General features: G+C 42.5%; 1 protein-coding gene across 7 annotated transcripts; it reads right to left on the reverse strand.

Moving 5' to 3' along the window:
* Positions 1-131: 131 nt before the first annotated feature.
* znf618 (zinc finger protein 618) lies at positions 132-27,025 on the reverse strand. 7 transcript variants are annotated; one of them, XM_081719681.1, is made up of 12 exons: positions 26,138-27,024; positions 17,230-17,518; positions 16,857-16,934; positions 15,822-15,929; positions 15,532-15,621; positions 13,574-13,687; positions 13,364-13,453; positions 12,356-12,442; positions 8,348-8,392; positions 7,997-8,074; positions 7,225-7,344; positions 132-4,499 (listed from the first exon to the last, which is right to left on the reverse strand). In XM_081719681.1, exons 2-12 carry the CDS (start codon positions 17,483-17,485, stop codon positions 2,968-2,970), a joined length of 2,598 nt encoding a protein of 865 aa, XP_081575807.1. In that variant the 5' UTR covers positions 17,486-17,518; positions 26,138-27,024; the 3' UTR covers positions 132-2,967. The 7 variants fall into 7 exon arrangements, with proteins under 7 accessions (XP_081575807.1, XP_081575808.1, XP_081575806.1 ...); XM_081719682.1 differs by having other exon boundaries at positions 13,616-13,687; positions 25,996-27,023; XM_081719680.1 differs by having other exon boundaries at positions 25,996-27,023.
* Positions 27,026-27,321: the final 296 nt, after the last annotated feature.

Raw genomic sequence — 27,321 nt, forward strand, 5'->3', positions numbered from 1 at the left:
GATGTAAATGAGAATTCTGTCTGTGTGTCTCTCTCTCTCTCACACACAGAGAGCGAGACACACACACACACACACACACACACACACACACCATTCTAACTCAGAAAACAAAGCAATACAAAGCTCTTGTATCAATTTTTATTCACACAGTATATACTGTAGCGAGTAGTTAGCTTCTGAGGACGGGTCACAGCACTGTGTACTGGTGATGATCAGTAATGAGTTAAATTTCTATCATTATCCATATTATATATATATATATATATATATATATATATATATATATATATATATATATATATATATATATATATATATGATGCTAAAAAAAGTATAAATTAGATCTACTGCTCAAAACAACTCAATACACAAAATCACAGACAAAGGAAAGCAACCATCTGCTCTTTGCAGTCAACAAAAAGCATAAACTAAAATGATGGGTCCATAAATAAGGGTGAGTATTTTTTAAATATTGCAAGTGTGAGTATATCGCTGGAAACTCAATCTATGCTGTACAAGAACACTTTGTATTACTTTAACAAACATCTCCCCGTTACCCCTAAAACAAGAGCGCAGTAACCGAAACAAACATGTATTCTCTTAAGTATGTAAAACCAGAAAACAAACATCTTCAGAGAGTGTACAGTTCGTTGTTGAACACTGTGAAAGCTGTGTGTAGAAAAAGAGGTATGACGATCTGCAACTCCCTCCAAAGCACGAGCTCGGTATTTTGAGACACTTGCACCCTCTTGTGGCTATGACGCGCACATGCACGCGCGCACACAGAGGAATGGACGTCATCTAGTTTGACTCTAGGTCTAGAGGTCTTGGAAAAGTTATGTCTAAGCAGTATAGATCAAAAACAGGCTTATTTAGTCTGCATGCACATCTTTATAAGTTCTACTCTTTGAGACAGGAGTGTACAACGCATTACAAGACACACAAAAATATTAAAGTCTCTCTGTGACAAACTTGTTGAACTTTTCTTTTTTTTCCATCTTAAAGGCCAACTCAGGAGTCATGTGGATCACTTTCACTTGTTCCTTAACTGGCACAATAAACACTATAAACACCACGATCCATTTGGACATGAGTGATGTAAAACAAATTCAAGGTTTTTAGTGTTTTAGAATGAAGATGCATGTAACCCCCCCACCAAAAAAACAGGGCCTGTTCTTAAAAAAACAAACAAAAAAAAACAAAAAAAAAAACAGCAAAAAAAGATACAGAAAACAAAAGCAACACATAATAAAGAAATCCAGTGCATCAATGACAGAACAACAGCTTCCCACAAAACAACTGCAGAATACATCAAAACAATAACAACATAGCTGCCAAACAGGACTAGTATATCCTGAATTAAAACAGATCATTAAACCAAGTTTTTTCTCCCACCAATTTGTAGACCTGTCTGAGCTTGACTTTTGACATCAGGAATGTCAGAATGTAATTTTTTTTCTCCACAATGGCTTTAAGAACAGTATAAGAATATTGTTATCTGTAACGGTGTCTTATTAAGAGTGGATATATTATAGTGCAGTTCACGAAGAACAGAGAGACCATTCTTACAACTGCCAATCTTTTGCAAACATGACTGAAGCTTCCATAACATTAAAACAAATGTTCTTTAAAGATGACTAAAAGCTCTGGCCAGGCACCTGCTGAATAAAAAGTGGCGAACGAATCAATTCCTCATGCTACGAAGAGAAAACATCACAGAGGAAAAATGTGCACACAAATGTGAAGGCAAAAGTGAAGCAGTGTTATTTCTATGGAATCATTTGTCATGGGAGTCCTGGCAGAACACCAAGTGTTTTGTACAAGTTCTTGACTTGAGACTGAAACGGGGGAACCAATCACCAAACACCTAGAACAGAGCCTGGCTGGCCTCAAATTCCCTGGAAAAGCAGGGTAGTGCGGCAGCCTCCGCCTAACGGCGGTGCAACGACAGCGTCCAACGCCCTTTACCATAATGCAGCGAGCACTCAAGACTTTCAGAAAATGCTCCTGTATTGTATGCTGTGTCCAAACATAAAGAGCACTGAGAGTTCTCCACAAGAATCACCAAGCCTTGAGAACAGCACCCATGTCAACGGTGGTGTAACAGGCTATGTCCCTATCGGTTAAGGGCGGACTCTACAGTGGAAAATGTAGCATTTCAGTTGCGGGGTTAATACATGTAGAATTAACTTTTAATGCATTTGATTCCTCATGCATATTCAAGGTCATCAGCATAATCTCATGAATATGCAAATCAGCAGAACTGAAGCAACGTAGTTGGTTTGAGCCATTAAAAATACACATTTGCAGAGTTATTAAAACATGATAAAAACATCAGACTATTCAGTCAAACAAACCCAGGTGCCGTGAGTTAGGAACGCTAAATTAAAGAAAAGGGGAGAAAAGATGGCGTCTAAAAATCCTCCTTAGCTTACAGAAAAGATCATGTGTACAGTAACTAAGGCAACGTATATGTTCAATGCTCCGCTGGCACACACAAAAAAGTCTAAACTAGGTACAACATATAAAGGATGAAAGTACAGGTGGGGCTGGACATGAGAAATCCTAGAAACTGAAGACTAAAACATACAGTGTAATAGCCCATCTTTTGGTTTAAAGTAGATGATTCAAGCATTGAAAAATTCTCATATCCATGATTTCAGGCGTAGCTTCGAGCGCGCTTTTTTTGTATGTTTTTCTCTGTTGCGAGTTGCCAGTGGCAAGTTGAGGTTTGAGGTGTGTGTAGGCTGTATCTCCACCCGATAAAGTATTGCCAATGTCCATCAAAAGCATCTCCACTAACTGTGCCTCATTTAATGATACTGATCTAGACACATGTGGTTCAGAATTTGCATTCTAGGTATACCATGACAAAAAGCTATGACGTGATTCAAGACCAGTGTCTAGATCCACTACTCTTTTTCACTAACAGTCCGTGGTGCCATTGGCTGGTGGCTCTGCAACGCCTCAGGCAAAATTGCACTTGAGGAAGACCAGCTTGTTCATCTCTTCGGCCGAGACCTGTCGCTTCTTCTTCATGGCCAGCGTCTGCTCACAGATGCCGATGCACTCCCCGCGGACGCCCACAGAGGGCACCGCCAGTAGCCACAGCGCCAGCCGAGAGAGCTTGGGGTATCTGTCCATGACGGAGCTCCAGTACTGGAACAGGTCGCCTGTGGCATGGAAAAGCGGCTCACCCAGGTACTGGAACAGCTCCTTCCGTACCTGTGGCTCCTCGGCGGTGCACGCCGGCCTCTCCGCCCCGCAGTCCATGCGACCTCGCTTGGGTCCGGGAGGCCCGTCGATGTCCCTTTCGTCTCCGGAGATCCCGGACGAGCCGCCGCTTCCTGGTTCCCTCATGCTGGCGGCCATTTCGCATGCCCTGGAGATGATCTCCTCGTGCTGGTACCCGGGGACCGGCCGTAGCTTGAGCTGCGGGTCCAGGATCATGGCCACCTGATGGACTCTCTCCACTTTGAAGTTCTCCTTCAGCGCCTCCAGGAAGTAGTGGCAGAGCTTGCTGCCGGAACCCGCCTCTCCGGCCTTGGAGGTGAAGAGCTTCTCCAGGCGCAGGTAGACAGGCAGCACCTGCTGCAGTGTGGGCCAGCGGTCGGCGCCCAGCTCCTGGGCTGCCTGCCGCAGCGGAGCTAGCAGGCACGCTAGCGTGCCGAGGAGGTGCTTGTTGAGGCCCTGCAGGAGCGGCGCCGTGCTCTTGCAGCGACCGTAGGCCTCACATATGGCCTCGAAGTTCTCGTGCACCTTGAGCAGCGCCTCGGCCGTGGCATCCCAGCAGGGCGGCGCCGGAGCCTCGTCGGTGGCTTTGCTCTCGCGGTTGAAGCTTGTCGTTCCGGCAATGTCGCGGCACGTGGCCAGGAGCTCCCCCAGTTCGTGGAGGCCGCGGGCCTGCAGGCTGCGCCGACCGAGGACGGCCTGAACGGTGGCCGCCAGCGAGCACCCTGCGCATCGCAAGCTCAGGCCTGACCGGCTGCAGAAAGACAACAGCGAAAGCCGCGGCTCCGTGACGTACACCGTGCGAATTTCAGACATTACGAACTCCGAAAGGACGTTCTGGACCCAGTGGTGCACATGCTCTGGCCCATCTCTCAGAGAGGTCTCCTTAAGGCCCAGCACATAGCGCCGAAGCCGCGCTCCCTCCACCTGAAACGCTGTCAGCACGTAACAGGAGTCGGGCCCTATGGTCTGTGAGTGGCAGGTCACGGCAATCCCTAGGGAGGAGTTTGACCCCAGTGCGCATGTGACTTTAACTTTGACCTGGTTGTACATGCGGGGGAGCTGCTTCAGGGCCAGAGAGCTCATGTCTCCGAGGGCGTCGCGGATGGAGTAGGCACCGTGCCGGGAGCCTGTGTCCACTAGCGTCTGGGCCAGTTTGAGGAAGTCCTTGCTGTTGAAGGCGCTGAAAATACCCAAATCTGTGCACATCATGCGAAGCAGGCGCTCGGCCACCTGTTGGCGCTCCTTCTCTGGAAGTAATCGGCCCTCTGCAAAAAACAAAGTTTGGGGGGAGGGGGTAGAGGTTAGAGGTTTTAGCTGGAAAAAGTTTCCATTTGGATTATTTCAATTAATTTTAAAAGTACCCTCACCCCAACTCAGAGTGCTGTTCATCGTTCCCTGGATGTTCAGTTACCCCCAAAAAACCCCACAAGGATCACCTGCTCTACTTGGCCTTACTGTGCTGCCCTCATTTTGCTGCGTAACAATACCCAAGATGGCAAATTTCTGTTGTAAAAAATGTCAAAGTATAACTAACAAATCAGATTAGGGCAAATCTAGAAATGTCTGAGGTATATTTGGGTAATGGGGTAATTTCTACACTAGCTATATTACAATCTATCTTAGAATTTGAATGTGTGTGAGTGTGAACTGTGTGTTTTCTAGGAGTGTATATTATTCTTTAACCAGTAGAACAACAAAATGTTAAAGTGTTAAAATTAGAAGGTTGTAGATACAAAATAAAACTGTAATGCTGAGAAGTTCAAGTTGCCACGCAGTGTTCTATATTGACAAAAAGGCATATTTTTTTCTTTTAGAAAGACCAAAGTTGACTGAAATTTAGGATTAATATTTACTGTTGACTGTCATAGTGACAAAAGAAAGACCTCAGCCTCTTGTCTACTGCTGTGGAATATCGATCCAAAATTTGATCCAGCTTGAGCAGTGGGCAAACACTCAGCTGATAACACACTCCACTCCACACTAGACTGTCTAAGCATGAAGTGACAGCCACAGATTAGGCTTGAATATCTGACAGCCCAGTTGGCTCAGAGGTCACTTTTCCTAGGAATTAACTCTATCCATTTTGTTTGATTGTTTTGATTTGATTGGCGTGCGGCAATTAATAATAATAATAATAATAATAATAACAATAATAATACAATTAGAAGACATTGATAACAGACAAGGAACAGACAAGAACTGCTGACTTCCAGGCTGGATAGAATTAAACCAAATGTCATCTATATAGATGGGGTACTGTATAATACTTCCTTTATTTTGTTCTGTACAACCCAAATTTGGAATTAATTTTTTTTAAACTTTACTTTTACAAAGATTTGCATTTTACTAACTTACAAGGGATTCTAGAATTTTCTAGAATTCTAGGATTCTTGCAAGACAAAAAGGCTTTGGAATCAAACTATAGTTTTTCAGATACACACATCTGACCTAGGGCAGGTCATTTCCACACTTAAGGGGTCATGCCAGAAATCCAATTTTATCGTAAAATTCACCAAAAATGGAAAAGACAAACCGGAGCCAAAACTTGGAATAAATCAAATCATCTTAATTACTAATTCACTATGAAAGCCTTGATTAGAGCCCGTGGCCTGATCCTTAATTACACATCACACATCAGGAATCCGATATCCTGTTGGTTACTAGTACAATAATGTCCTTTCAAATAATTAAAATCTTTTTTCAAAACTCTCCAAACAGTTAATATCTACGGTGGCTTATTGTGTTCAACACAGCTCTAAAATATTCTGTAAAACAACAGACTTCTGCCAGGTGAAATGAATGTATGTCACACTATTAAAATTCCTAAATTGTCTGCAGGAGATGACGCGTGCACCAGATTCATTCAGCCTCGTCTCTCCGATACCATCACTAATATCCTTGGCAAAGACTCCATGGGATGTGCTGTAAACTTATGAGATCTATTTTTATTTGAAGAAGGATGTCAGGGTGTAGATTTGGAAGCACATGGGAGTATGGGTAGAACATAGAAATGGACTCAGGGTACATGAGGGTAGCAGGGTTGCGATACACTGAGCATGGAGGAGGAAGGGCGCACATAACACTGGGCCGGGCAGATGTGCACTGAGGATGAGGGGTGTGGCAGGGGGAGGGATAAATTCAGGATTGGCGTGTGGCATTGGGGGCAGGAAAATATTCAGAAATTAGACTGTGGCAGTGGACAATCAGATATAGAATGATGATAAGGGGTGTGGCAAGAGACTGGGACACATTCAGGATTGGCTGTTTGGCAACGAGCAAGACAGATATTGACTCATGGTAAAGAGAGGGGCAGGAGGCAGGAAGAATACACCCAGGGTAGTGTGGGATGGGGTACGGTGTCGGAGCATAGAGATGGTAGCTAGAACAAGATTAGATGTAAATATTCTTTATATCGACCCACCCACCCACAGGAAAAGGGCACATGCACATGATGGGGTTTGAGAGGTATGTGAAGCACAAGGACACATCCTACCAGTCTTTGGCTTGGACACCCCCAAAGTGAACGTGTTTTTCATTATGTTCGAAATATTTAATTTTTCATTTTTATGTAAAGGTTTATGCTTAAATTTGACCATTTTAAATAGTCTTAGTATTCATTTATTTCCAAAACACACACAAAGAAACATCTGAAATACCCCCACCCACCCAATAATTAGTTTCCATTTAGAGCTGTAGTCCCTCAGCCAGTCAGTGCTCAGCATATGTGGGAACCCCAGACTGTTGGATCGCAGATGGTTCCCACGTGAAACCGAATGAGGGAGTGCCAGGAGCATGCAAAGAGTTCATTTTATGTACTTCATAGTTTTGATGTATTCACTAAAGTGTGAAATACTTTGTGGAAAACACTACAAATAAGAGCAGATGTGACACCAGGTGGGCAGATAGGGTGTGGATCTGGGCTAGGGGGCCTCCGTGAGAGGGCGAAGCGGAGTGGGAGAAACTGGTGGCCTGTGGGTGCAATGTACTCACGGTAGGATGGAATGTGGTTCCTCTGCCCAGGCTGCGGGGATTTCCACGCCTGCTCCTGCGAGGGTGCAGGCGTCTGGGAGACCTTAGGAGGGTCCTCTTTATTGTGATTTTCATTATCCGCTGAACCAGTGAGGAGAGAAAAAGAAAAGACAAAACACAAGAACATGCTGAACATTTCATATTCCGAAATGTCTTGGAAACCATTTGTTCCATTATCGCAAAGAACAAGAAAGTGAAAGATACAAAAAACAAATGAAAAAAAGCAACATGCCATCTAATGTCAGAGTGGTGCGCTAGAATTCATGGCCAACGTATCCTGCTCTCATGCCTCCAGACTGGCAGTCACCGGTATGTCAAAGGCAAAAGTTCATTCCAGCACACCACGCTGGCGATGTGAAGCCATGGGAACCACAGGTGTTCACAGGAGATCCTCAACTGAACAATGAATGTTGGTGAGAAATGTTGAACACAGAATGACTTATGGCAGTTTACTTAGGCGATGACATGCCACGCGAGATTACAACTCTTTAACGGATTAAAAAATTCCTCCAGACGCTGTCATCTGATCAGAATGAACTCTAGGAACATTCCACGTTGGCGAGGCGGGCACTGAGTGCACACGGCGCATGCGTCTAAACAAAGAGACACCGGCGATCGGTTCTGCTTTGTGAAACAGAAGTTACTAGAGGGAGCAGGGTGGGTCTCGGCCACGAGGCAGCGAGGGGGAGAACCGTGAGCTCGGTGACAGCGCATGGGGGTGCGCGACACTCACCCGCGTGGGACTGCATGTGCTCCATGAGGTTGTTGTAGAACTGGAACTGAATTCCGCAGGATCCGCAGGCGTAGGCTTCTAGAACACAAGGCCCACCGTCGCTTTTTAAGAACACAGTCGCACTAATGCTAACACGAGCTAAGGCACCCAAAAATGTAGGTCACTTAACAGGCAAGGAGGCGGGTCATGGAGGCCTCGAGCAGAGGTGATCCGAGCCGTGCAGTGAGTCATTAATGGGCAAGTGATGAGTTTATGATGGAAATATAAGGGCATGCTGATGACAGGAAAATTGAGGGCAAAATACAGAGGAGAGAAGAAAATCACCGGGATAATTCCTAGGAGCATACTTACTCTGTGATGTAGGAAAGGAGCTTGGAATCATGGGACTTGTAGTTTCTGCAATCCAAATGAGGATATATAAGCAGGGATGAGTTACTTTATAAATGTATTCTGTTACACTTTACTGATTACACACATTATATATATATATATATATATATATATATATATATATATATATATATATATATATTTTATTTTTATTTTTTTTTTTATTTATTTATTTTTTTTTAATTAACAGGATTACTATAATTTAAGTAATGTAATCTGTTTACTTTTGGATTATTTTTAACACGTTAACTGCCCAAGGATTTCAGAACACTGGTCCTGTACTTTGTCAGTCAGTATGGCCACCACAAGCTCCCACAAGCTCCTGCATTTCTCTGTGCAGACTCATGAACACCTCAGCAATTTTGCACAACTGCTGAGAAGACCCGTTGCCATAGAACGCTCAATCCATACACTCCTGTCGAACTGGCAGGCTCCTCGAGTCTAAACATCCCACATACATTTACGTTTACGGCATTTAGCTGACGCTTTTATTCAAAGCAACATACAATTCTGACTGAACACAACTTGAGCAACTGAGGGTTAAGGCCCTTGCTCAGAGGACCAACAGTGGAAACCTGGCTGTGGTGGGGCTCGAACTGGCACCCTTCTGATTACTAGTCGGGTACTTTCACCACTTAAATAATATTTTGGCATTGGTGAGAACAAAGTTCTTCACATTGCTCCTGTGGCACTTTGTTAAAATATGCTGGTTAAAAAAATGTTTAAAAATCACCTCCCGTGATAGGAGACCACGGACTGTTTTAAAATTTTGCAGAAGTACTAGTGTTAGAATAGTACTCGGAAGCGAAATCCAGCCAAAAAAATATAAAGACTGGAACAATAAAATAAAAATGCAAATCTACATGTGCACAAGCCTGCCAAAATGAACAGCGAAACAAATTAAGCTACAAATGTAATGGTTGTACATACAAGCACAAGTCCTGTGTGGTAAATCTAAAAATAAAATTATAACAGCTTGTCATCATTTCATTTTTATTATCATTGTGGTATTTCATGGCCATAATTAGAATGAAACAGCTCATAAGGAAAAGAAAATCAAGTCTTCAGTTTGGCTTTGTCATTTCTTCAATATTACTACTACTACTACTACTACTACTACTACTACTATAACTACAACTATTGCAACTACAACTACTACTACTACTATTACTACTACTACTATAACTTACTACTACAACTACTACTACAACTATTACTATTACAACTACAACTACTACAACTAACACTACAACTACTACTACAACTACTACTACTACTACTACTATTACTACTACTACTACTATAACTATTACTACAACAACTACTACAACTATTACTATTACTACTACTAATTACTACTATTATAACTACAACTACTACTACAACTATAACTACTACTATTATAACTACAACTACTACTATATTACTACTACTATAACTACTACTACATCTACAACTACTACTACTACTACTATAACTACAACTACTACTATAACCACTACTACTACTACTACTACTACAACATCTACAATTACTACTACTACTATAACTACAACTACTACTATAACCACTACTACTACTACTACTACTACATCTACAATTACTACTACTACTATAACTACAACTACTACTATAACCACTACTACTACTACTACTACTACTACTATTACTACTACAAGAACTACCACTACCACTACTATAACAACTACTATAACTACTATTACTACAACTACTACTACATCTACTACAACTACCACTACAACTACTACTACTATAACTACAACTACTACTACTACAATTACTACTACAACTACAACTATAACTACTACTATTATAACTACAACTACTACTACTACTACTACAATTACTACAACTACTACTACATCTACAACTACAACTACAACTACTACAACTACAACTACTACTATAACCACTACTACTACTACTACTACTACTACTACATCTACAATTACTACTACTACTATAACTACAACTACTACTATAACCACTACTATTACTACTACTACTACTACTATTACTACTACAAGAACTACCACTACCACTACTATAACAACTACTATAACTACTATTACTACAACTACTACTACATCTACTACAACTACCACTACAACTACTACTATAACCACTACTACTACTACTACAAGAACTACCACTACCACTACTATAACAACTACTATAACTACTATTCCAACTACTACTACATCTACTACAACTACTACTACAACTACTACTACTACTACTACTACAACTACTACTACTACAACTGTAACTACTACTAGTACTACTTTAACTACTACTACACCTACTACAACAGCTAATAATAATTAATAATAATTAATAATAATAATAATAATAATAATAATAATAATGTGTCAAAGCCTAACTCAAAAAGCCATGTTTGCTTTTCAATTTCTTTTATATAATCAATACATGGCATATCTGACAAAATCAAAAAGAAAACAAAAACAGGATAAATCATTAGCAAATCATTAGCTTGAGATTCAGTTTTCACCATGGACACGTTTAAGATGTCAAAACAAGAAGGCAAACGTGAGTGTTCACTGACCACATGTGCTACTGTTTTGCTTTTAATTTCGCACTTTGCTTTTCCATTTTCAAGCTCGCCTACATGTAAATTACTTCAATATCTTTATACACCAGGTAATGTCAACATTATCGTTACTATGACAGCCATCCACTGATCTGTAATTAAGTTCTTTATTACAGATCAGCATAGCCTTCAAATCACCAAGACCCAAAAATACTCAAAAACACACCCGGGGTTGAACACAACACCCGATACACATTTAAAATGCTGACATAAACGCAGGCTACGTTCCATGCGGATTCTGTAGCAGTTTGACAACAGTCTTGGGATCCCTTCGCTCGATTAGCACCATTTAAAAAAGGGGAAAAAATGAATATGAAAGGAGGAGTAAATGATCCTTTTTAACTGCAACATCATACTTCTAGTAACCAGATTTTACCAGTTGTAATATGCAATAGTAATCTAATTAATACCTTTGTTTTGAAACTAATGGAACACAGTTATGTATTTTTGCATCCTGATTACATTACACATATTCTGTTACTACCCAACCCTGCATATAAGTAAAATAAACACACCTGCATTGGTGAAAAAGCTCTTGCATAAGAGAGAGGCAGAGATGAGTCCAGCAAAGCGAAGGTTAAAAAATCATGACTCAACTGTGGGCAGAAGTATTGGAAACATTACTGTCTTCTGCAATTTAACGTGACATGCTCCACTGACTAAACAATCTAGGGACATGCGTTAAAGCTTTCAGGATGTACCAGGCAATATCTTCAAACTCAGCCCATTTCATCCCAACTCATTGTTTTATGCTTTGCAATAGTAACTCTGAAAGGGTGTGATAACTGTCCTAGTTTCACTAATCAGGATCTTTTCATAAAAGAGGTGGATCTCTGCAGAGCTGAAGCACCAACCAACAGACACTACACTACACTATAAAGTCTATAGACACTATTCTAGTCCCTCAAAGGCTTCAGCACAAGGCTGTCAAACTGCAGACCAGCAGGGCCGGAGTGAGGCCAGCACAGTCATTTCTCTGTTCTAACACACCTGATTCATCCCCAGGTTTAGTAGATGTGTTTGAGCAGGGAAATCACCACACCTTGCTGAGGTCTTGCCTTCCAGGATTGGAGTTTGCCCCCACCCTAACCCTGCAACCCCACAACCAAACTCCAGTCCTGGCCTGAACCAACCAACCCAGTGAAATAGTTTTAAAAATATTAGTCAGTAACGAAGTCTGAACGAGAGCAACGCATGAAAGCAGAAGATGAAATGTGTCGGTATGCACAGGCAACACAGAGGAACCTAGTGCTCCCAGGTTTCAAAATAACCAACGTTACAATGATTCTGAAATTCCAGAAATTCTTAACATTTCAGAACTTGACACTCTGACTTACCGCTCGAGCTCTGGGAATTGTTGGCATCCCCGCGGCTTGACTGCCCCGATGAGGTTTTGCTCTCCATTTTCAAACCGTAAGAGGTTTCTGAAAAAGCAGAACCAGTATGAGCTGAAGAGCACAGCACTGCCTTTTCTCATCACTCTCCGCCATGCTCAGAGTTGTCTACGATTCCACGGCCAGCAAGAGACGGTTTAACTCAGCTGACATCACGTTAGTTTGAACACAATAAACGTGCTTAAGCGCTTTACAAACAATCAACACCGTGAAATCTCAGGCAGACACACAGGCTAGAGGTCTGTTTTACATTTCACCGTACCACAACCTAGCCTCTGGAAGGCTTAAACAGACTAGAGAATATTTTCAAAAATACAGGAAGTGATAAATACACAATGCACCATGTAAGTTTTTCATATTGAGCATAAAAACCTAACAGTCGCTGTCTGCATGCTGTGTGTCAGCTCTTCAGGCTACATGAAACATAAAGCCCAGGTGTACTGAGATCTTAGAACCCCACTTTAAAAAACATCCATGATTCAGAGCTAATCGGAATTAGAGCCCTTCACTAACAATACAGTCTCTCTGACCCATTTCTATAGACGCAGTGCACTTTAAATAGCTCTCTGTGACAAACTCCCCGGCTACAGTCTTAACTGAAGGCGAAGAAAATAAATGAGGGGAGTTTCAGAGGAGGGAACGAAAATACACATGTGGGCCTGAACACAGGAAGGCCATGATCGGACGCAGCCCGTCGCCCACAGCGACTGGGGCTGACCCTTCCACACCCAGGGGGCTGGAGGAAGGAGATAAAGGTACGTTTACCCAGGTGGACACACTGAGCACCATTCACGGTGCAAGTCACATGCAATTTCCAAGGAAACTCCTTGAAATCGAGATTTACCAGGAACATTAAAAAAAGAAAGAAAAAAGTTTTTTGGCAACGACACAAAGATGTCCGCTCAAGTGCGGGGTGCATTACTCAGTTGAGGTGCGGTGGAGGACTCTTACTCATTGGAGTGTGCAAGGCAACGTGCTCTTGATATGGATTGAAATATTTGTATTGTTTTCCACAGAACTCGCATGTGTAGCTCCCAGTTTCTGCAGACAAAACAAAACACACAATAACCTCAAGCATCTTACACAGGGGTAAAAACAGCAACACACATGGACAACAGTGATGAAGATAAAAATGACTAATGAACAAAATGCCAAAATTACTATGCAAATCAGCAACAACAGCAGAATTTTCCAAACTTTTACTTGGTCCTATTTTCTGAAAGGGCTCAATCTCTTCTTTTGGTTCCTCCACAGGAATCACATGATCATAGGGATCTAGACAGAGGACAGAGCCAAAAGAGACAGGTAAGGAATAGAGAGACTAGAGTTCTGCACACTGAAGTTAATCAACAAGGGCTAGGGTTCTCCAACAGAGGCTATGGTTCTCCAACAAGAGCTAGGGTTCTCCACACTGAAGTTAATCAGCAGAGGCTAGGGTTCTCCAACAAGAGCTAGGGTTCTCCACACTGAAGTTAATCAGCAGAGGCTATGGTTCTCCAACAAGAGCTAGGGTTCTCCACACTGAAGTTAATCAACAAGGGCCAGGGTTCTCCAACAAGAGCTAGGGTTCTCCACACTGAAGTTAATCAGCAGAGGCTATGGTTCTCCAACAAGAGCTAGGGTTCTCCACACTGAAGTTAATCAGCAGAGGCTAGGGTTCTCCAACAAGAGCTAAGGTTCTCTACACTGAAGTTAATCAGCAGAGGCTAGGGTTCTCCAAAAGAGGCTAGGGCTCTCCATCTTGGTCACACAACACTCTGGTCTAATAAACTGCAACATAACTTTTATGTGATGTTATTGCCATAATTATCTTTAACCACTAACAACAGCAATGTCTAGATTACAAAGTCATTCTCTCTTATTTCATAGGAACAGTCAGTTCAAAAACAATGCATATAATGTCACAGTTAAGCACTGCTTAACGTATCCTCGACCACTCACCGCAGACAAAGGGTGTAAATAGTTTATTAACAGTACCACACTATGTTTATATTAAACACAGTACTGCCTCTAGAAGTCCTAGTTGGGAAAATTCACCCTTATTCTCTTACACATCTCGCTCGCTCGCTCTCTCTCCCTCTCTCACATCTACACACACACACACACACACACACACACACACACACACACACACACACACACACACACACACACACAACTTTTTATTTTAAAAAAGACAACAAAACAAAAACTAGCAAGTGTGGTTTTTAAAATTAAACACTAGAATAATAACAGCGAGTAAGTCAGGAGTGTGTAATGGCTCCAGGCCTGGATTATGAGGCTGAGCCCTTAAACTAGCTCAACATGATTCAGCCCTGCAGCCGTTGACCTGCGGAGCTTTTCCTTCTCTTACTTCCTGCGTTTCCACCACTACCAGTGCAAGCTACTGTCCTTCCTAAAGTCCTCTATATGCTGGCATCATCATTTCTTGTTCATTCAAGAATAAAAATGCAGACTTAAGAAATCAGTTGAAGAGAATAGCTGCTCTCCTTTACTGCAGGTCATCGAGCATTATTGAGGCATCCTCTGGATAATGTCTGACAATCACGCAATGAACCCACATTTTTATAGTTTTCTGGAGTGGTTATGTAATAACCCCCACCTTCCTTTACATGCTAGTGTTTGAAATGTCCACCATCCAAACCATACATTATTCAATATATGCAAATTGAGATCCAACAATGAGCAAGTTCCCCATCATTATGCAAGTTAAAGCGTGACACCATTATATCCCAATGGAAGACTTTCATCTTTGTTTAAAAAAGGATCTCGGCTCACACCGCCAAACACCTGCAAGATAAAGTTGTTCTCCTGCATCACTTTGTGCTTCGTGAAAAGATAACGAACCTTGCTTAGCCACAGAACAGTCAACGGGGCTTTCAAGTCTTTTAAAAACAATAATCCCTCAACACTAATGTAGTTATTTCTGTCAAGTCTACAAATATACTTTTTAATACCTCACTGTACTATAATCACATTCGTTTATCTACGAAACAGAAAAGGAGACGAGAGGCTAACCTATGCTGTTCCTGCGCTGTGCAGAAGGATCAGTAAAGACTGGCAGGCCGGCCAGAGGACGGCACGCTCACGCAGCAGCAGCCGGAGAGGCTGCGACTCACCGTCCACAGCGTGGAGGTCTCGGTGCTCCTGGAAACAGCTGTAGTACTTGTATTTTTTCCCACAGACGTCACAGGTGTAACGGAAGGAATCTGCTTTCGCATAGGGACCAGAACAGACATGGGGTGCTCAAGAGCCGTCAAGACGACGTTGAGCGGCATCGCAGTCCTGAGTGCCGAACTGTGCACTCAGGAAGCTTGGTACTTTTAAACGAACAACCAAGAATGGCTATATTAAAAACAAACAAACAAAAAAAAACATTCCAAGCATTCCGTGAAGAAGCTCTACTCACTGTTTGGTCCTTGGGATCCCCCTTCACCAGGCACAGTGTTCTCCGTCTCTGCGCAAGAGAAGGAAGAGTGAAGTAATTTTCTTCGTTCCGGCGACTGAGATGCCATATCTAACAAAAAAGTGGCAATCGGTCACGTACGGAAGCTTCCATAAGCACCGAGCATGATGTTAAAAAAAAAAATAAAAATCTCTGCTGTGTGCCCAAACCGAATCCCAAATGACCCTGCTCTACAAAAAGTATGAAATAATGACTTCTGCATCCTAGTAGTGAACTACAAATTGAACACAAAGCCATTTGGGATTCAGCAACAGTTCCATTTAAAGACGCAAGGAAAGGGGTGTAAGGACCTGGGGCAAACGCACACCATGCCGCCCACTGGGTCTCACAGTGCATTTCACTTTAAGAGTAAAACAAAAGTCCACAGAAGTTGGCTTAAGAGCTTTGCTGGCTCATGTCTTCTGAGCACTTAAATTGTGATTTTGTCCTGCTGCTGCCGGGAAGCTTCAGGTCTGGCGGTGCAGTCTTTACTCTGAACTGCAAGTTCTGTTTGCTGTAAACAGTGCATTATCTCTGCACTGCTGATTTCAATTACAGCTGGTAATTTTTCTGTCGTATTTTTCAGCCGCAATTCCTTTCCTTGTCTGACCTTGTAAATGATTGCTAAGTACAGTAGTGTTTTGTTTCATTTAGCTTTCTTTTTTCCTTTTTCAAGACCATTTCAAATGATTGATTTAAATATTCTGTTCTAATAATTTTGCTGTGACCAATGTCTGTGTCTGGTCCTGATTGCCTTTCTTTAACCTTTATTGTAGCAACAGGAGCAAACAGTATCAGCACCAAAGGTCTTGCTTCCTTCACTTACCCAGTATTTATGGAGGCAAATGCGGACAGCACAATGTAGATTCACTAAAGTATTTTTGTTAGTCTGAAACTGTATTTTTTTCCACCTTCTAGGAAAGCAACCCCTCTGGGGATTCTAGGTAATATTAGACCTGGTTGTGGGAACTGTGGGTTATGCGGAAGTTTTGACTGTACCTCTGTGAGCCCGGACGTGGGTCTGAAAGCAGTTGTAATACTTGTATTTCTTCCCACATATTCTGCACACATAGGAGCCTGTGTGAAGACAAAAGATAATTTGCATCAAGCGCATCCAGCGTGCGAGCACATCCAGGATGCCAGCGCATCCAGAGCACGAGCGCATCCAGCGTGCTAGCACATGCAGTGCGTGAGCACAGCCAGTACATCCAACGTGCAAGTCCATCCAGTGCACGAGCACATCCAGCATATACCCTGTGTGCTAGCACATCCAGAGCGCGTGCATGTTCGGCCTGTGAGCACATCCAGCATATCAAGTGCGCAAGGACCGGTGAGTGCGCAAGCACCAATGGGTGGCATTGTGGAGCCTCACCTTGCGCCTGGGAGTTGCGCGAGCCGCCGATCACCACGCAGATCTCGGCCGGCAGGCTGCTTTCGCTCGCCTTGCCATTGCTGGCTGTCGCTGAGGCCGAGGCGGAGGATGAGGCGCGGCGGGGCTCCGCTTTGGCCGTGGGGCCTGCTGCTTTGGGCGGAGCGGCCGAGGGCGTCTGGGCTGGGGGCGTCTCGGCGGTTGCCGCGCCCGCCTCCGCCGGTTCCCGCCCGGGCTTGGGCCCTTCCTGGGCACTCATCGCTCCGCTTTGCTTCGGCCGCAGCTACACGGGCTGGGGAGGAGGAGGAGGAGGAGGAGGAGGGGCAGAAACAGGAAACTGATTGCTGCAGAAAGGCCATTAGCACGTTTGCTGTAACACCATGGGAAGTCAGCATAAGTTAATAGCATATTCAGTACGCACTGCAGTCCCTACAGATATACTCGTTCACATCGGGCTCCACACAGAGCCACTGTGCTATAAAAGATCAACTAAAGGACCCAGCGTAAACCAAGAACAATGCCCAGCACAATCCTGTTTGCATCAAGCCGACTGCATGCACAGCGGACCACACAACACTCCACTGATGCTTACAAGAGCACACAAACCTAGACATAATGGACTATAATTAAACTCTAGGCAGTTTTAATGCCTACCAGCAGTGGGGTAGATGAGCACTAAGCAGTCCTAACCAGTACCCAGAGTGAAAGCCTGAATAACTGGTGCTGAAACTGGTTGAACCCAAGTGCATTTAGTGGCAAGACTACATCTACAACAAAGACTATAACAACTACGACTACTGCAAGGCTAATCAATCACAGTACACCTATTTCGTTCCTTTAAAATGCTCATAGGTGTTTTATTACAACCAGACTTAAGATACTTGGTACTGGATGTTACAGTGTCAGTCAGTCATGGCAGTCTGTTAAAGGCGAACAGACTTCAAATAAGTAATCAAAACAACAAAAACATAAAAACACCCCACACATTTGCAGGTCTTACACCAAGCATGACTTGGCCCTCCTGCCCATAGACTGCAAAGTCATTTTATTTTTATCACACCTGAGAGCCTTAAAAAGATTAAACGCGAATAACCTGAATAAGCGTCCCACCTCCCCCTGCAGAAGCAAGGGCGGGTCATCAGCAGTGTCCACAGATCAGGAGGAAACGCTTCTCTCATCTGTTTCAACTCCACTGTTTTCTAAACAGCTTCTCACCTGGCCACCATCCAACAAGCAAAACCGTACATCTTATGCCGATGTTTTGGTTTTTTTTCCAGTCATGTGAATTTGTGTTGAAAAAGGAAAGATGTACGGAGATATGTGCAGGTTTCAGGGGCCTCATTATCAAAATGAGCACACCTGCAACAGTGATACGTCCCTAAAAAATACTGGACAAATATGTACCACCACTGCCTTTCAGAGTAAGAACAGTAACAGAATTCTATTTGCCAGATAACAACGCACGCTCTCCCAACAAAACGCTCGGAAAACCTTGTCTTGAGCATCAATGCAAACCGTTCTGTCCTTAAATGGTAAATCTAGAGCTTTCCTTCCTTCTAACATTGTGTTAGAACAGGCAGCCAGAATCTGACGCGCACACCGCTCAGAAACCTGCTGACTCCACACACCACCTTGCGCTTCAGAGAGAGAATCATACGCTTTGACTTTTTGCTGGGTGCTACTTCACGTCAAAACGACCACAGACGCCTCTGGTGGGGCTACATCACTGTCCCTGAAAGAAAACGGCTACACTTCAGACACCAAATGAGCTGTCAGCCTAAATTTCAGGAGAAGGATATATTTTAGTGATTTGACCCATTTCACAAATAATTTGACTAAATTTATAGGGCTCATGCATATGGGGAAAGGTTTTTTTTCCTGCTTCTACCTTTTATCTTAAATGATAGATTCACCACTTAGGATACCAACCATTTTGGGCAGCATTTAAACATGAAGGGGAAGCAGGTATGCAGCCACTGCAATCTCACTGGCTAACCGGGTATTAGCTCCGTTTGCACCTAATGGGTCACAGCATCCTTTTCTTCACTGGTTTTTGGTTTTTTTTAAAGAAAACTTTGGTGTCAACTCAACACAGAATACAAGGCGTGTAAACCTCGGGCCTGACCGTGATATGGTATGATGCAGACTGGCAAGGCAGTCGCTCAATTCTTTGTGATATTTGAGTTACTAACATGAGCGATGATAATATACCACAGAATCCAGGCTCACTGTCCCAGAGCCGGGAGAGGATTGGATGGTTACGTTTTGAAGTAGACAATGGAAAATGAATATTAAATATCGGCATTAAATAAGTAAGGTGGAACTGTGAATGAAAAATTAGTCAGCGAAGATTGTAGCAACTTCTAGGCAGGGCCAGCTGTGATTCAGGACCGAAAGCTAGCTGACAACTGCTCAAAACAAAACATTTCGGTCACAGCCTCCTGGTCACAGTTCCCTGTTTGGTATTTTACATTTCGATTTTATAGTTTTACTAGACAAAAAAAAAATGTAAGGAAAGATTTTAATAACCTCACAGAATTTAACAAACTCATACATTTACTGGCTATGCAGTTTCATGACACAGATGGAATCAGGTGCTTCTCATCACACACATCAGACAGTGGGTTTACACAAATCCATGAACCGTCCCGCTCCTACCAACTACAACGTGAGCTGGAAATACTCATTTCAGTACCGTCACAGAAAGGAAAAAAAAAAAAAAAAGATTCGTCGCTTTTTTTCAGGACGGGTCAGAAAATGACAAGTCCAGCTGCTCCAGTTTTCCCGCACCAGAAACACTTTGCCAGCCTGCACTCAATTACTGAGCCCTGTCTACAACCAGCAATTTGAAAAAGCAATAACTTAAAAATATATTTTGGGGGGGATTTTCCCCTCCATTTTTCCCATTAACTGAGATGGCTGAGAAACAGAAATGTCAGGTCTTAAAATTCCATTCAAATGAGTGGGCAACGCAATAAAGCTTTTTCAATTTATATGCTAATGTTCCCTGAATTAAATTTTAATAACTGGAAGCTATTGAAAAGCAGACCTGAATTATATGAAAATAAATCCTGAAAGAACAGTCTAAAATTAGAAATTCAGGACGGCATCCCGGCTGCTGCTGGTCCTGGCTCGCGTGAGATTAAATTTTTTTTCTTCATATAAATCAAAATTGCAAATGCAAGCTTGAGATAGAGTGGGAAAATCTATTCCATTGTTGTTTATGGAGTCATGAAACCAAGGGTCTGTGTATTCACACGAAATAGCAAATAATGTCCAGTTTTTGCAGAGCAACATGAACACAGTGAAGGAAACAAAAACATCTTTTGCCTCTAGAACATGCAACATCAAATCCAGTGCACCAACAGCAATGAGGATTATTTACATACTTATGAATTTAGCGCAAATCTAATCCTGTACTGCAAGGAATTATTCCATGGTTTCAGTTTCACCACTCCCTTTCCAAAATTCCAGGAATGCTTTCTAAGAAGAAGAAGATTAAGTGGCAAATACGGCATTTGGTAATTGTGCGCGACATATAAGTGAACAGTGAGAAACTGAACAGTGTGACCTCAGTTTCAGGTCAACAAGAGCTTTCACACAAGCATGTCAGAGCAGGCAGGTGAAGTGGAAAATATGCTGTGTATACAAGCACACGGCTCGCGCATTAGGAGCTGCGTCGCGAACACCCTACATGGGTGATGCATCTAGGGTCTAGATCACCGTTCCACAAAAAAACTAAATTATTTCCTCCTTCCACATGCATGTGTGATATTGGCATTTGAAATTGATTTCCAAGGTAATGAGCATTTGAGGAGAGTTACTGTGCACAAGTTAAAACAATTGTGTTGCAACTTAAAAAAAAAAAAAAAAGGAAAATTTTTATTGTTTTTAAATGTTCTCCATCAAGTAGCAAACACAATGGCCAACGTTGTCCATTTTGTACCGTAGAGTTTGCGGTCATAACAACTACAAAGTAACTGAAGGTAAATAATGTTTATGGAGTGGCCTGTAAACAAAGGAAAGTATGGGATCCATGAACCTTGCAGCTCAAACTAGTAGAAATGCTCTACAGCAAACAGGTCAGAAACTGGGCCATTGATGAACCGGTGACAGGCTCTCGCTGTACATCTGAACATCACCTACTGCACGTCAGCTGGGGAACTGTGCAACCAAAGTAAAATTACCAATCAACCAAAACAGGATTATAAAAGCTCATTCGTTTTGTGTTCGCAACTTGGGCCACTTATTACAGTATTGCGAAGTATGTGACAGTGGTTCTGTAGGTCCACCAGGCTACAAGAACAGTGCAGTTAACACAGTGCCAGTGCCCAGCACGATGGCAGATTACAGAAACCAAGAGTTCACAAAGGATCAGTGAGCCAATGTTATGTGGAGAACAAAGAAATGAAGTAACGAACGAATAATTCAGCTTCAGCCGAGTACGCAAATGACCCTCTCAATACAAAATATGCAAGTAAAGCACGAGAAAGAACAGGCCCGACGCTGCAACAACTCGCCAGTAGGGACATGCTGTAGCTTCCAAATCCCCACGCTGGAGTTTTGACACTTTAGAGAAGTGCTGTGAACAGCTGCAGCCTGCAACACCTTCTACACATCCGTCACCCTCGGGCGTCCCGTGTGGGACTGGGGAGTGTACCTCCTGCGGTGTGGAGCGTGCCAGAGAGGCTCGTGCTCCCCTCTTCCCTCTCTCCCCCCACTCCCGCTTTCACTGATTCCCAGACCCGGCCAACCAGGAGTGGCATCTGAAAACAAAGGGCCGCTCATCTCCCTCCTGCTCGTATTAAAAAGCACTGGAAAATACAGGCCTGTAGACTGGGAAAACTTCACACAGAACATTTATGAATTTAATTTTAAACCAGTGTAGTGTAGTAGGGCAGGGTGGGGGTGGGGAAACAGTTTTAAATATTTAAATGCAAATTCTATTCTTAGGTTAGAGTGAGCAGGCAGAAAAACAGGGCTGAACCCATGAAAAGCAAAAGGCAGTGATGTGATCGGTACTGGTGGCCCACATTGGGCTGGCCACAGGTCACCACAATAACTCAAACAGATGCTGCACACAATATTTAGCTGCTATAAGTAGAATGCGAGCAGCTAGAATGGCTAACTATCCTCCAGACGTTTTTTCAAACAGGGGCCAATGGGAAGGTTTAGTTTCCAATCCTGAGCAGAACACTTTATTAATATACTTCTCTACAAACCTTTATGGTCGTGTATTTATGCTGTCAAAGGCATTAACTTCCCTCCAGGCACCAAGGAGCTTTTAGGCTCTATGGCATAGAGGGGTCTAATTTTTCACATCTGAATATGCAGAGAGCCAGCGTCCCCTAGAACGTCTGTCTTTTGTAGAGCATGGTGGCAACTTCTGCCAGGGTCCAGTTGCCTGAAGGCACTGAAACCAAATGGCTCCCACAGGTTGGAGTGTGATCTTATCCAGCGCTAGGCAACATGGGAGAAGAGCAGAGGAGAGTGCTGCAAGAACTGTGCCAGGAGCAGCAGACTCTGGGCTTCACTCATCCCACCATAAATAACCACACCAGTAATTCAGTCTTGCCCTTTTGGTATCATTCTCATCCAGGCTGGGTTTAAAGATGAGCAACACATGTGACACATAAGCAAAGGCTTTACTTATTGCTATTGAGAAGCTTATACCGGATTTAAAAGGTTTTGAATCGATAGCCTTGTGTTATTACAGTTTTATAAGAGTAGCATATTAAATTTGTTTGATTTTTCTGCAAACAGTAATGACAATGGGCCAAAGCAGGGCTTCCTGCAGAAGCTCTAAGATCTTAAAACTCTGTTCCAAACCTCTGCTTATTCTCTACTTTATTAAAACTAATTGTAACTTGGCTTGAATCTCTCCGTCTGCCTCATTTTCTCTCCGTCTCTCCCTCTCTCTGTCTGTCCATCTCTCTCTGTTGCATCCTCCATTTCTCTCTGGTTGTTTGTCCAACTCTGTCGCTCCCTCCCTCTGTTTCTGTCTCTCTCCCTGTGTGTGTGTGTGTGTGTGTCTGTCTGTGTGTCCCTCTCTTTCTCTCTCTCTCTCTCCGATCTTGATGGGAGGTTTGCATCTTGCAGTACAGCCATTGTAATTTGCTGTGGAAGTCTCCTCTCTAACGGTAGATGGTTCCTCTAAACTGGATTTCAATTACAGTTGTTTCAGGGGTTTGGTTCACTTCTCCACCAATTTTTCCATCAACCATCCCAGCTGCTCTCCTCAGCTGGCTGCTAAATGCACCCACAAACATATTACATTTGCTAAACCCAATTTTTGTTACACTTAAGACTTCTTCTCTTTCTGAATCCAGCACACTTCCTTTTTTTCCTGTCATAGAAAGGTCTCTAAATGTAATGTTGGATATGTCCACTATTTCCAAAAGCAAAAGATAGTTTTAATAATAGGGAAAGGTTTGATGAAATCCCTGTGCACCGAAGATATGAACAAACTGTGATTTTAAACCTAAAGATTGCAACAAAGAGGCATTATTCCAAATCAATATATCACAAACAGCCAGAAACACTGAGCAATAAACCTGCCATTTTGTACTAGTACCTCTAAGCTACACCCCTTGACTTCAAACTGTTATCTTTTGTTTTGCCAGTCATTTCACTTTACACTGAAAGCACAGAGCAAAATGAACTTCCCAGTGGTGAGGTCATGTTACTATTTTTAAAGCCAAGGGGCAAAAGCTCAGGTAGATGTTTACCCCTCATCAAAAGACAACGGGGCATTGCAAATAAGAAACAAAAAGAAAGACGAGGACATACTGGTGCATTACATTAGATGGACACACACTGGCACCAACGATTTGGAATGGCAAACCCGGTTCTGCCCCAAGGTCGGCGAGAAAAGTCTCACTGGGAGAGATAAGAATGAAGTGCGGAATGAAGCGGCGCAGAACTAACTCTCAGCCACACACACAAAATTCAGCTGAACCCTCCGGGCGAGTATTAAGGCTTCTTTTATGCTCGGCCCTCCTCACATCGGGGCTGGAGCGTAGGTCAGGCCTGAGCCACCGAGCCACGCTCCCTGCCTGCTACTGTCCGGGCCTGCTCGCAGAGTCGACTCTGGGAAGCGCCTGTTACAGGCCTATGTTTCAAAGCTAGGGGAATGTAATGGTCAGTGCTGAAAGAGCCCGAGGTACCCACATCTCACTGCTGACAGGCACCCAAAAAAATGAACCAAAACAAGAAGAGGCTGACGACAGCAGCTTTGTGTTCACAAGACCACTCTAAATAGAGGAGAAATCTCTAATGATTTCTGGCCCAATTTGTAAAGAAAGGTTTACTAAGGCACTTATATTGTTTTCCCCATCACTTAAACTTTTGTTTTGTCAATTTATCTACTGTAGTTAAGGGCAAAAATGCTGGATTGCTGGTTTTGATACACAGCTCCTCCTTAGGAAATGAAAGGGAGGATTATATCTACTCAAAAGCAGATCCTACATGAGCCCAGGCCACCTAACATGGAGGTAAGTTGTGAAAGATGCAGGCCAGTCCTTTCTCTTCCATTATTAGCACATAAATCTCACCAAGCATGTTGTATTTACAATGAAACAGAGCAGTGTGTATTCTATACTTGAAGACATGCAAGCCTGAACATGAGCACTCAAAATTTAATCAATTACCATTTACCTAATCAAGCAGGTAATATTTATGACAGAAATGTATAGCCTGGTGGTTCACTCCCTCTACATCACTGCCTTGCAGCTATCAAAGCAAACTCACTCTACGCTAGTCTTAGTGCATTAACTACAGGCTACCTGGCATCTGTTTTCATACGGACAGGTCTGATTGATCTTTACAATATTGCCAGACTAAGCGAATTTTTTTTTTAAATCAATGTAATTGTGCACATAAAACGTCAACCCTAGCGAGAATAGCATGCTGTTGCAAGACCGCTGCTCAAATATTGTCATTATAGTAAATCTGTGAAAATGAAGGGGTTTTTTTTCTTGCGGGGCTAGCGCTTCAAAGTGCTCGAAACATGCTGGAGAAACACGTTTAAGCTGGCAAATGAGTCTAAATGCATGCCTTGCTGTTTTTCAACGGGATATGCCATTTCATTCAGAAATAAAAAGTGTCCGTAAGCACACAACTCTGAGCCGTTCTCTTAAAACGACTCAACACTTCATTTGTAAAATCAGTTTTTTTTAAACTACTAAAGTGAAATGCAATCAAATTAATTGTAATTTCTTAATTTCATTAAATATTTGACGATAGGTGGCGCTAATTTCATAACGAAAACGAAAACGACATTCAGACTGTAAATTCAAACAAGCGAAAGATTTTCGCTTCGTAAATATCTAATACTTTGTTGTAATCAAGCCTTGCAGAGACATTGATCTGGTCGAGAAACAAACTACCAGCGCCAGTGGCGCTTCAATCGACGAATAAGAGCGGAATTCATTGGAAAATTTGCCAAACATGGCTGCGTCTGCTTTTTGTGTTTTCAGATGTTCCCCTACGGTAGCTACATGTTTTCCAAACGCTACAAATTTCCGAAAGCGTCAACTTGGCTTCCAAGAGAAACGCGATCATTGCAGACCATTGATAAACTACCACGTTTCACTGCTAACCAACTACGAGCTCAGTGGAAACTTAATTTTAAAAACGCTTCCGTCAAAAAGAAAAAAAAAAAAAAAAAAAAAAAAAAAAAAAGAATTTCAACAGATCAGTCCTTAGTACAAGGCAACGACATTCAGCACATTCGAGAGAATCGGGAGACGGATAAGTTGCAAAGCTTACCGAACACGCATTAGTTTCACACAATCCGGACGGCTGCTCGCCTCGGAGGTGCGCGAGAAGCCCCTGCACGCGCGCGGCCTGGGCGCAATTCGAAAATGAATATTTCTAATTCAGAAAAAGCGGAGCGCGCCACATTTGTTACCTCCCCGAGCGATGCGGGTCATGCGGATAAATTTTCATGGTACGAAGAATCCTCCCACCCGAGTCTCCAAATGACGAAATCGCCGGTAGACTTTTGAGAGCAAATTTCAACGTGAGAATTTCCAAATGAATCTTGCAGAGCGTTTCTCCCGTGCCTTGCTCCTCGCGGGAGGTATTCGCGGGGTCGAACCGAGACCGCACGACGCTCACGGGCGTTGTTTCACCGCCGCCGAGGATTATGTTGCAGTGTGTCCCGTTGCACACAGTCATCCGCCATCATGCAGAAAAGAACGGGCTCCGAATTTACAATGCATTCATTCAACATTACATCAAATGTTCGACATCAGAGTGTAACCTCGTCTCGAATGCTTAAAAATACTTGGCGGCTTGGTGAAGTTGCTGAAGAAAAGAAAATAACACAAATATTTAAAAATACATTTGTAGTTAAAAATACTCTTGGAAAGTTACTTTACAAGTATTAATATATGTGGATATACTAATGCACATCCACCGAAATAAATAATACAAATATCTTTAAAAAAAAAAATAAATAAAAAAGTGTGATTGACTAGAAATGTAGAAATAAAATTGTGTGTTTCATTTGGCAAGAGAAAGAAGACACGTCATATGGTGCCGCCGAGAAAGGCGTGTCACGCTCTCGATTTCGATTTGATATGTAAAGCCAAGGAGAGAAAGGCGATTTCGCGTGAAGCTGATCACTGACTACTTTTGCAGAGTAAATTTTGTATGGATAGTTTTTCTGAAACAAAAAGCAATGGTGTTTTGGCTCTCCCTAGCGGTGGATTTGCAAAATTTTAAAGATTTCTAAAATTGGATGGCGTGGAATGCAAATTTGAGGATTAGTTGTCTGCAAAGAGAATTAGAATCACGTTTTTTTTTAGGAGATTAAGAAAAATAAATAAATAAAATTTGTGAAGATCCAATGTAACACTGTTTTAGAATAACTCAAGAATAGTATAATTAATGTTCATTAATTAATTTAACAAACTAATGTCATGTGTGCATTAATAAAATGAGTAAATGAACAACATCTTAATCCATTCAAAAAATGGATCTGAGAGTCATATATGGCTAAACTCCACAGCACAGACTAGAATTCAGTTTAGTACAATTAAAATGTGTTTCTGTGGTGATTTTAGACAGGCATTGTCACTAAGATGTTTC

Source organism: Electrophorus electricus, chromosome 8 (assembly GCF_041902795.1).
Source record: "Electrophorus electricus isolate QZ-2024a chromosome 8, ASM4190279v1, whole genome shotgun sequence".
Taxonomy (NCBI): domain Eukaryota; kingdom Metazoa; phylum Chordata; class Actinopteri; order Gymnotiformes; family Gymnotidae; genus Electrophorus; species Electrophorus electricus.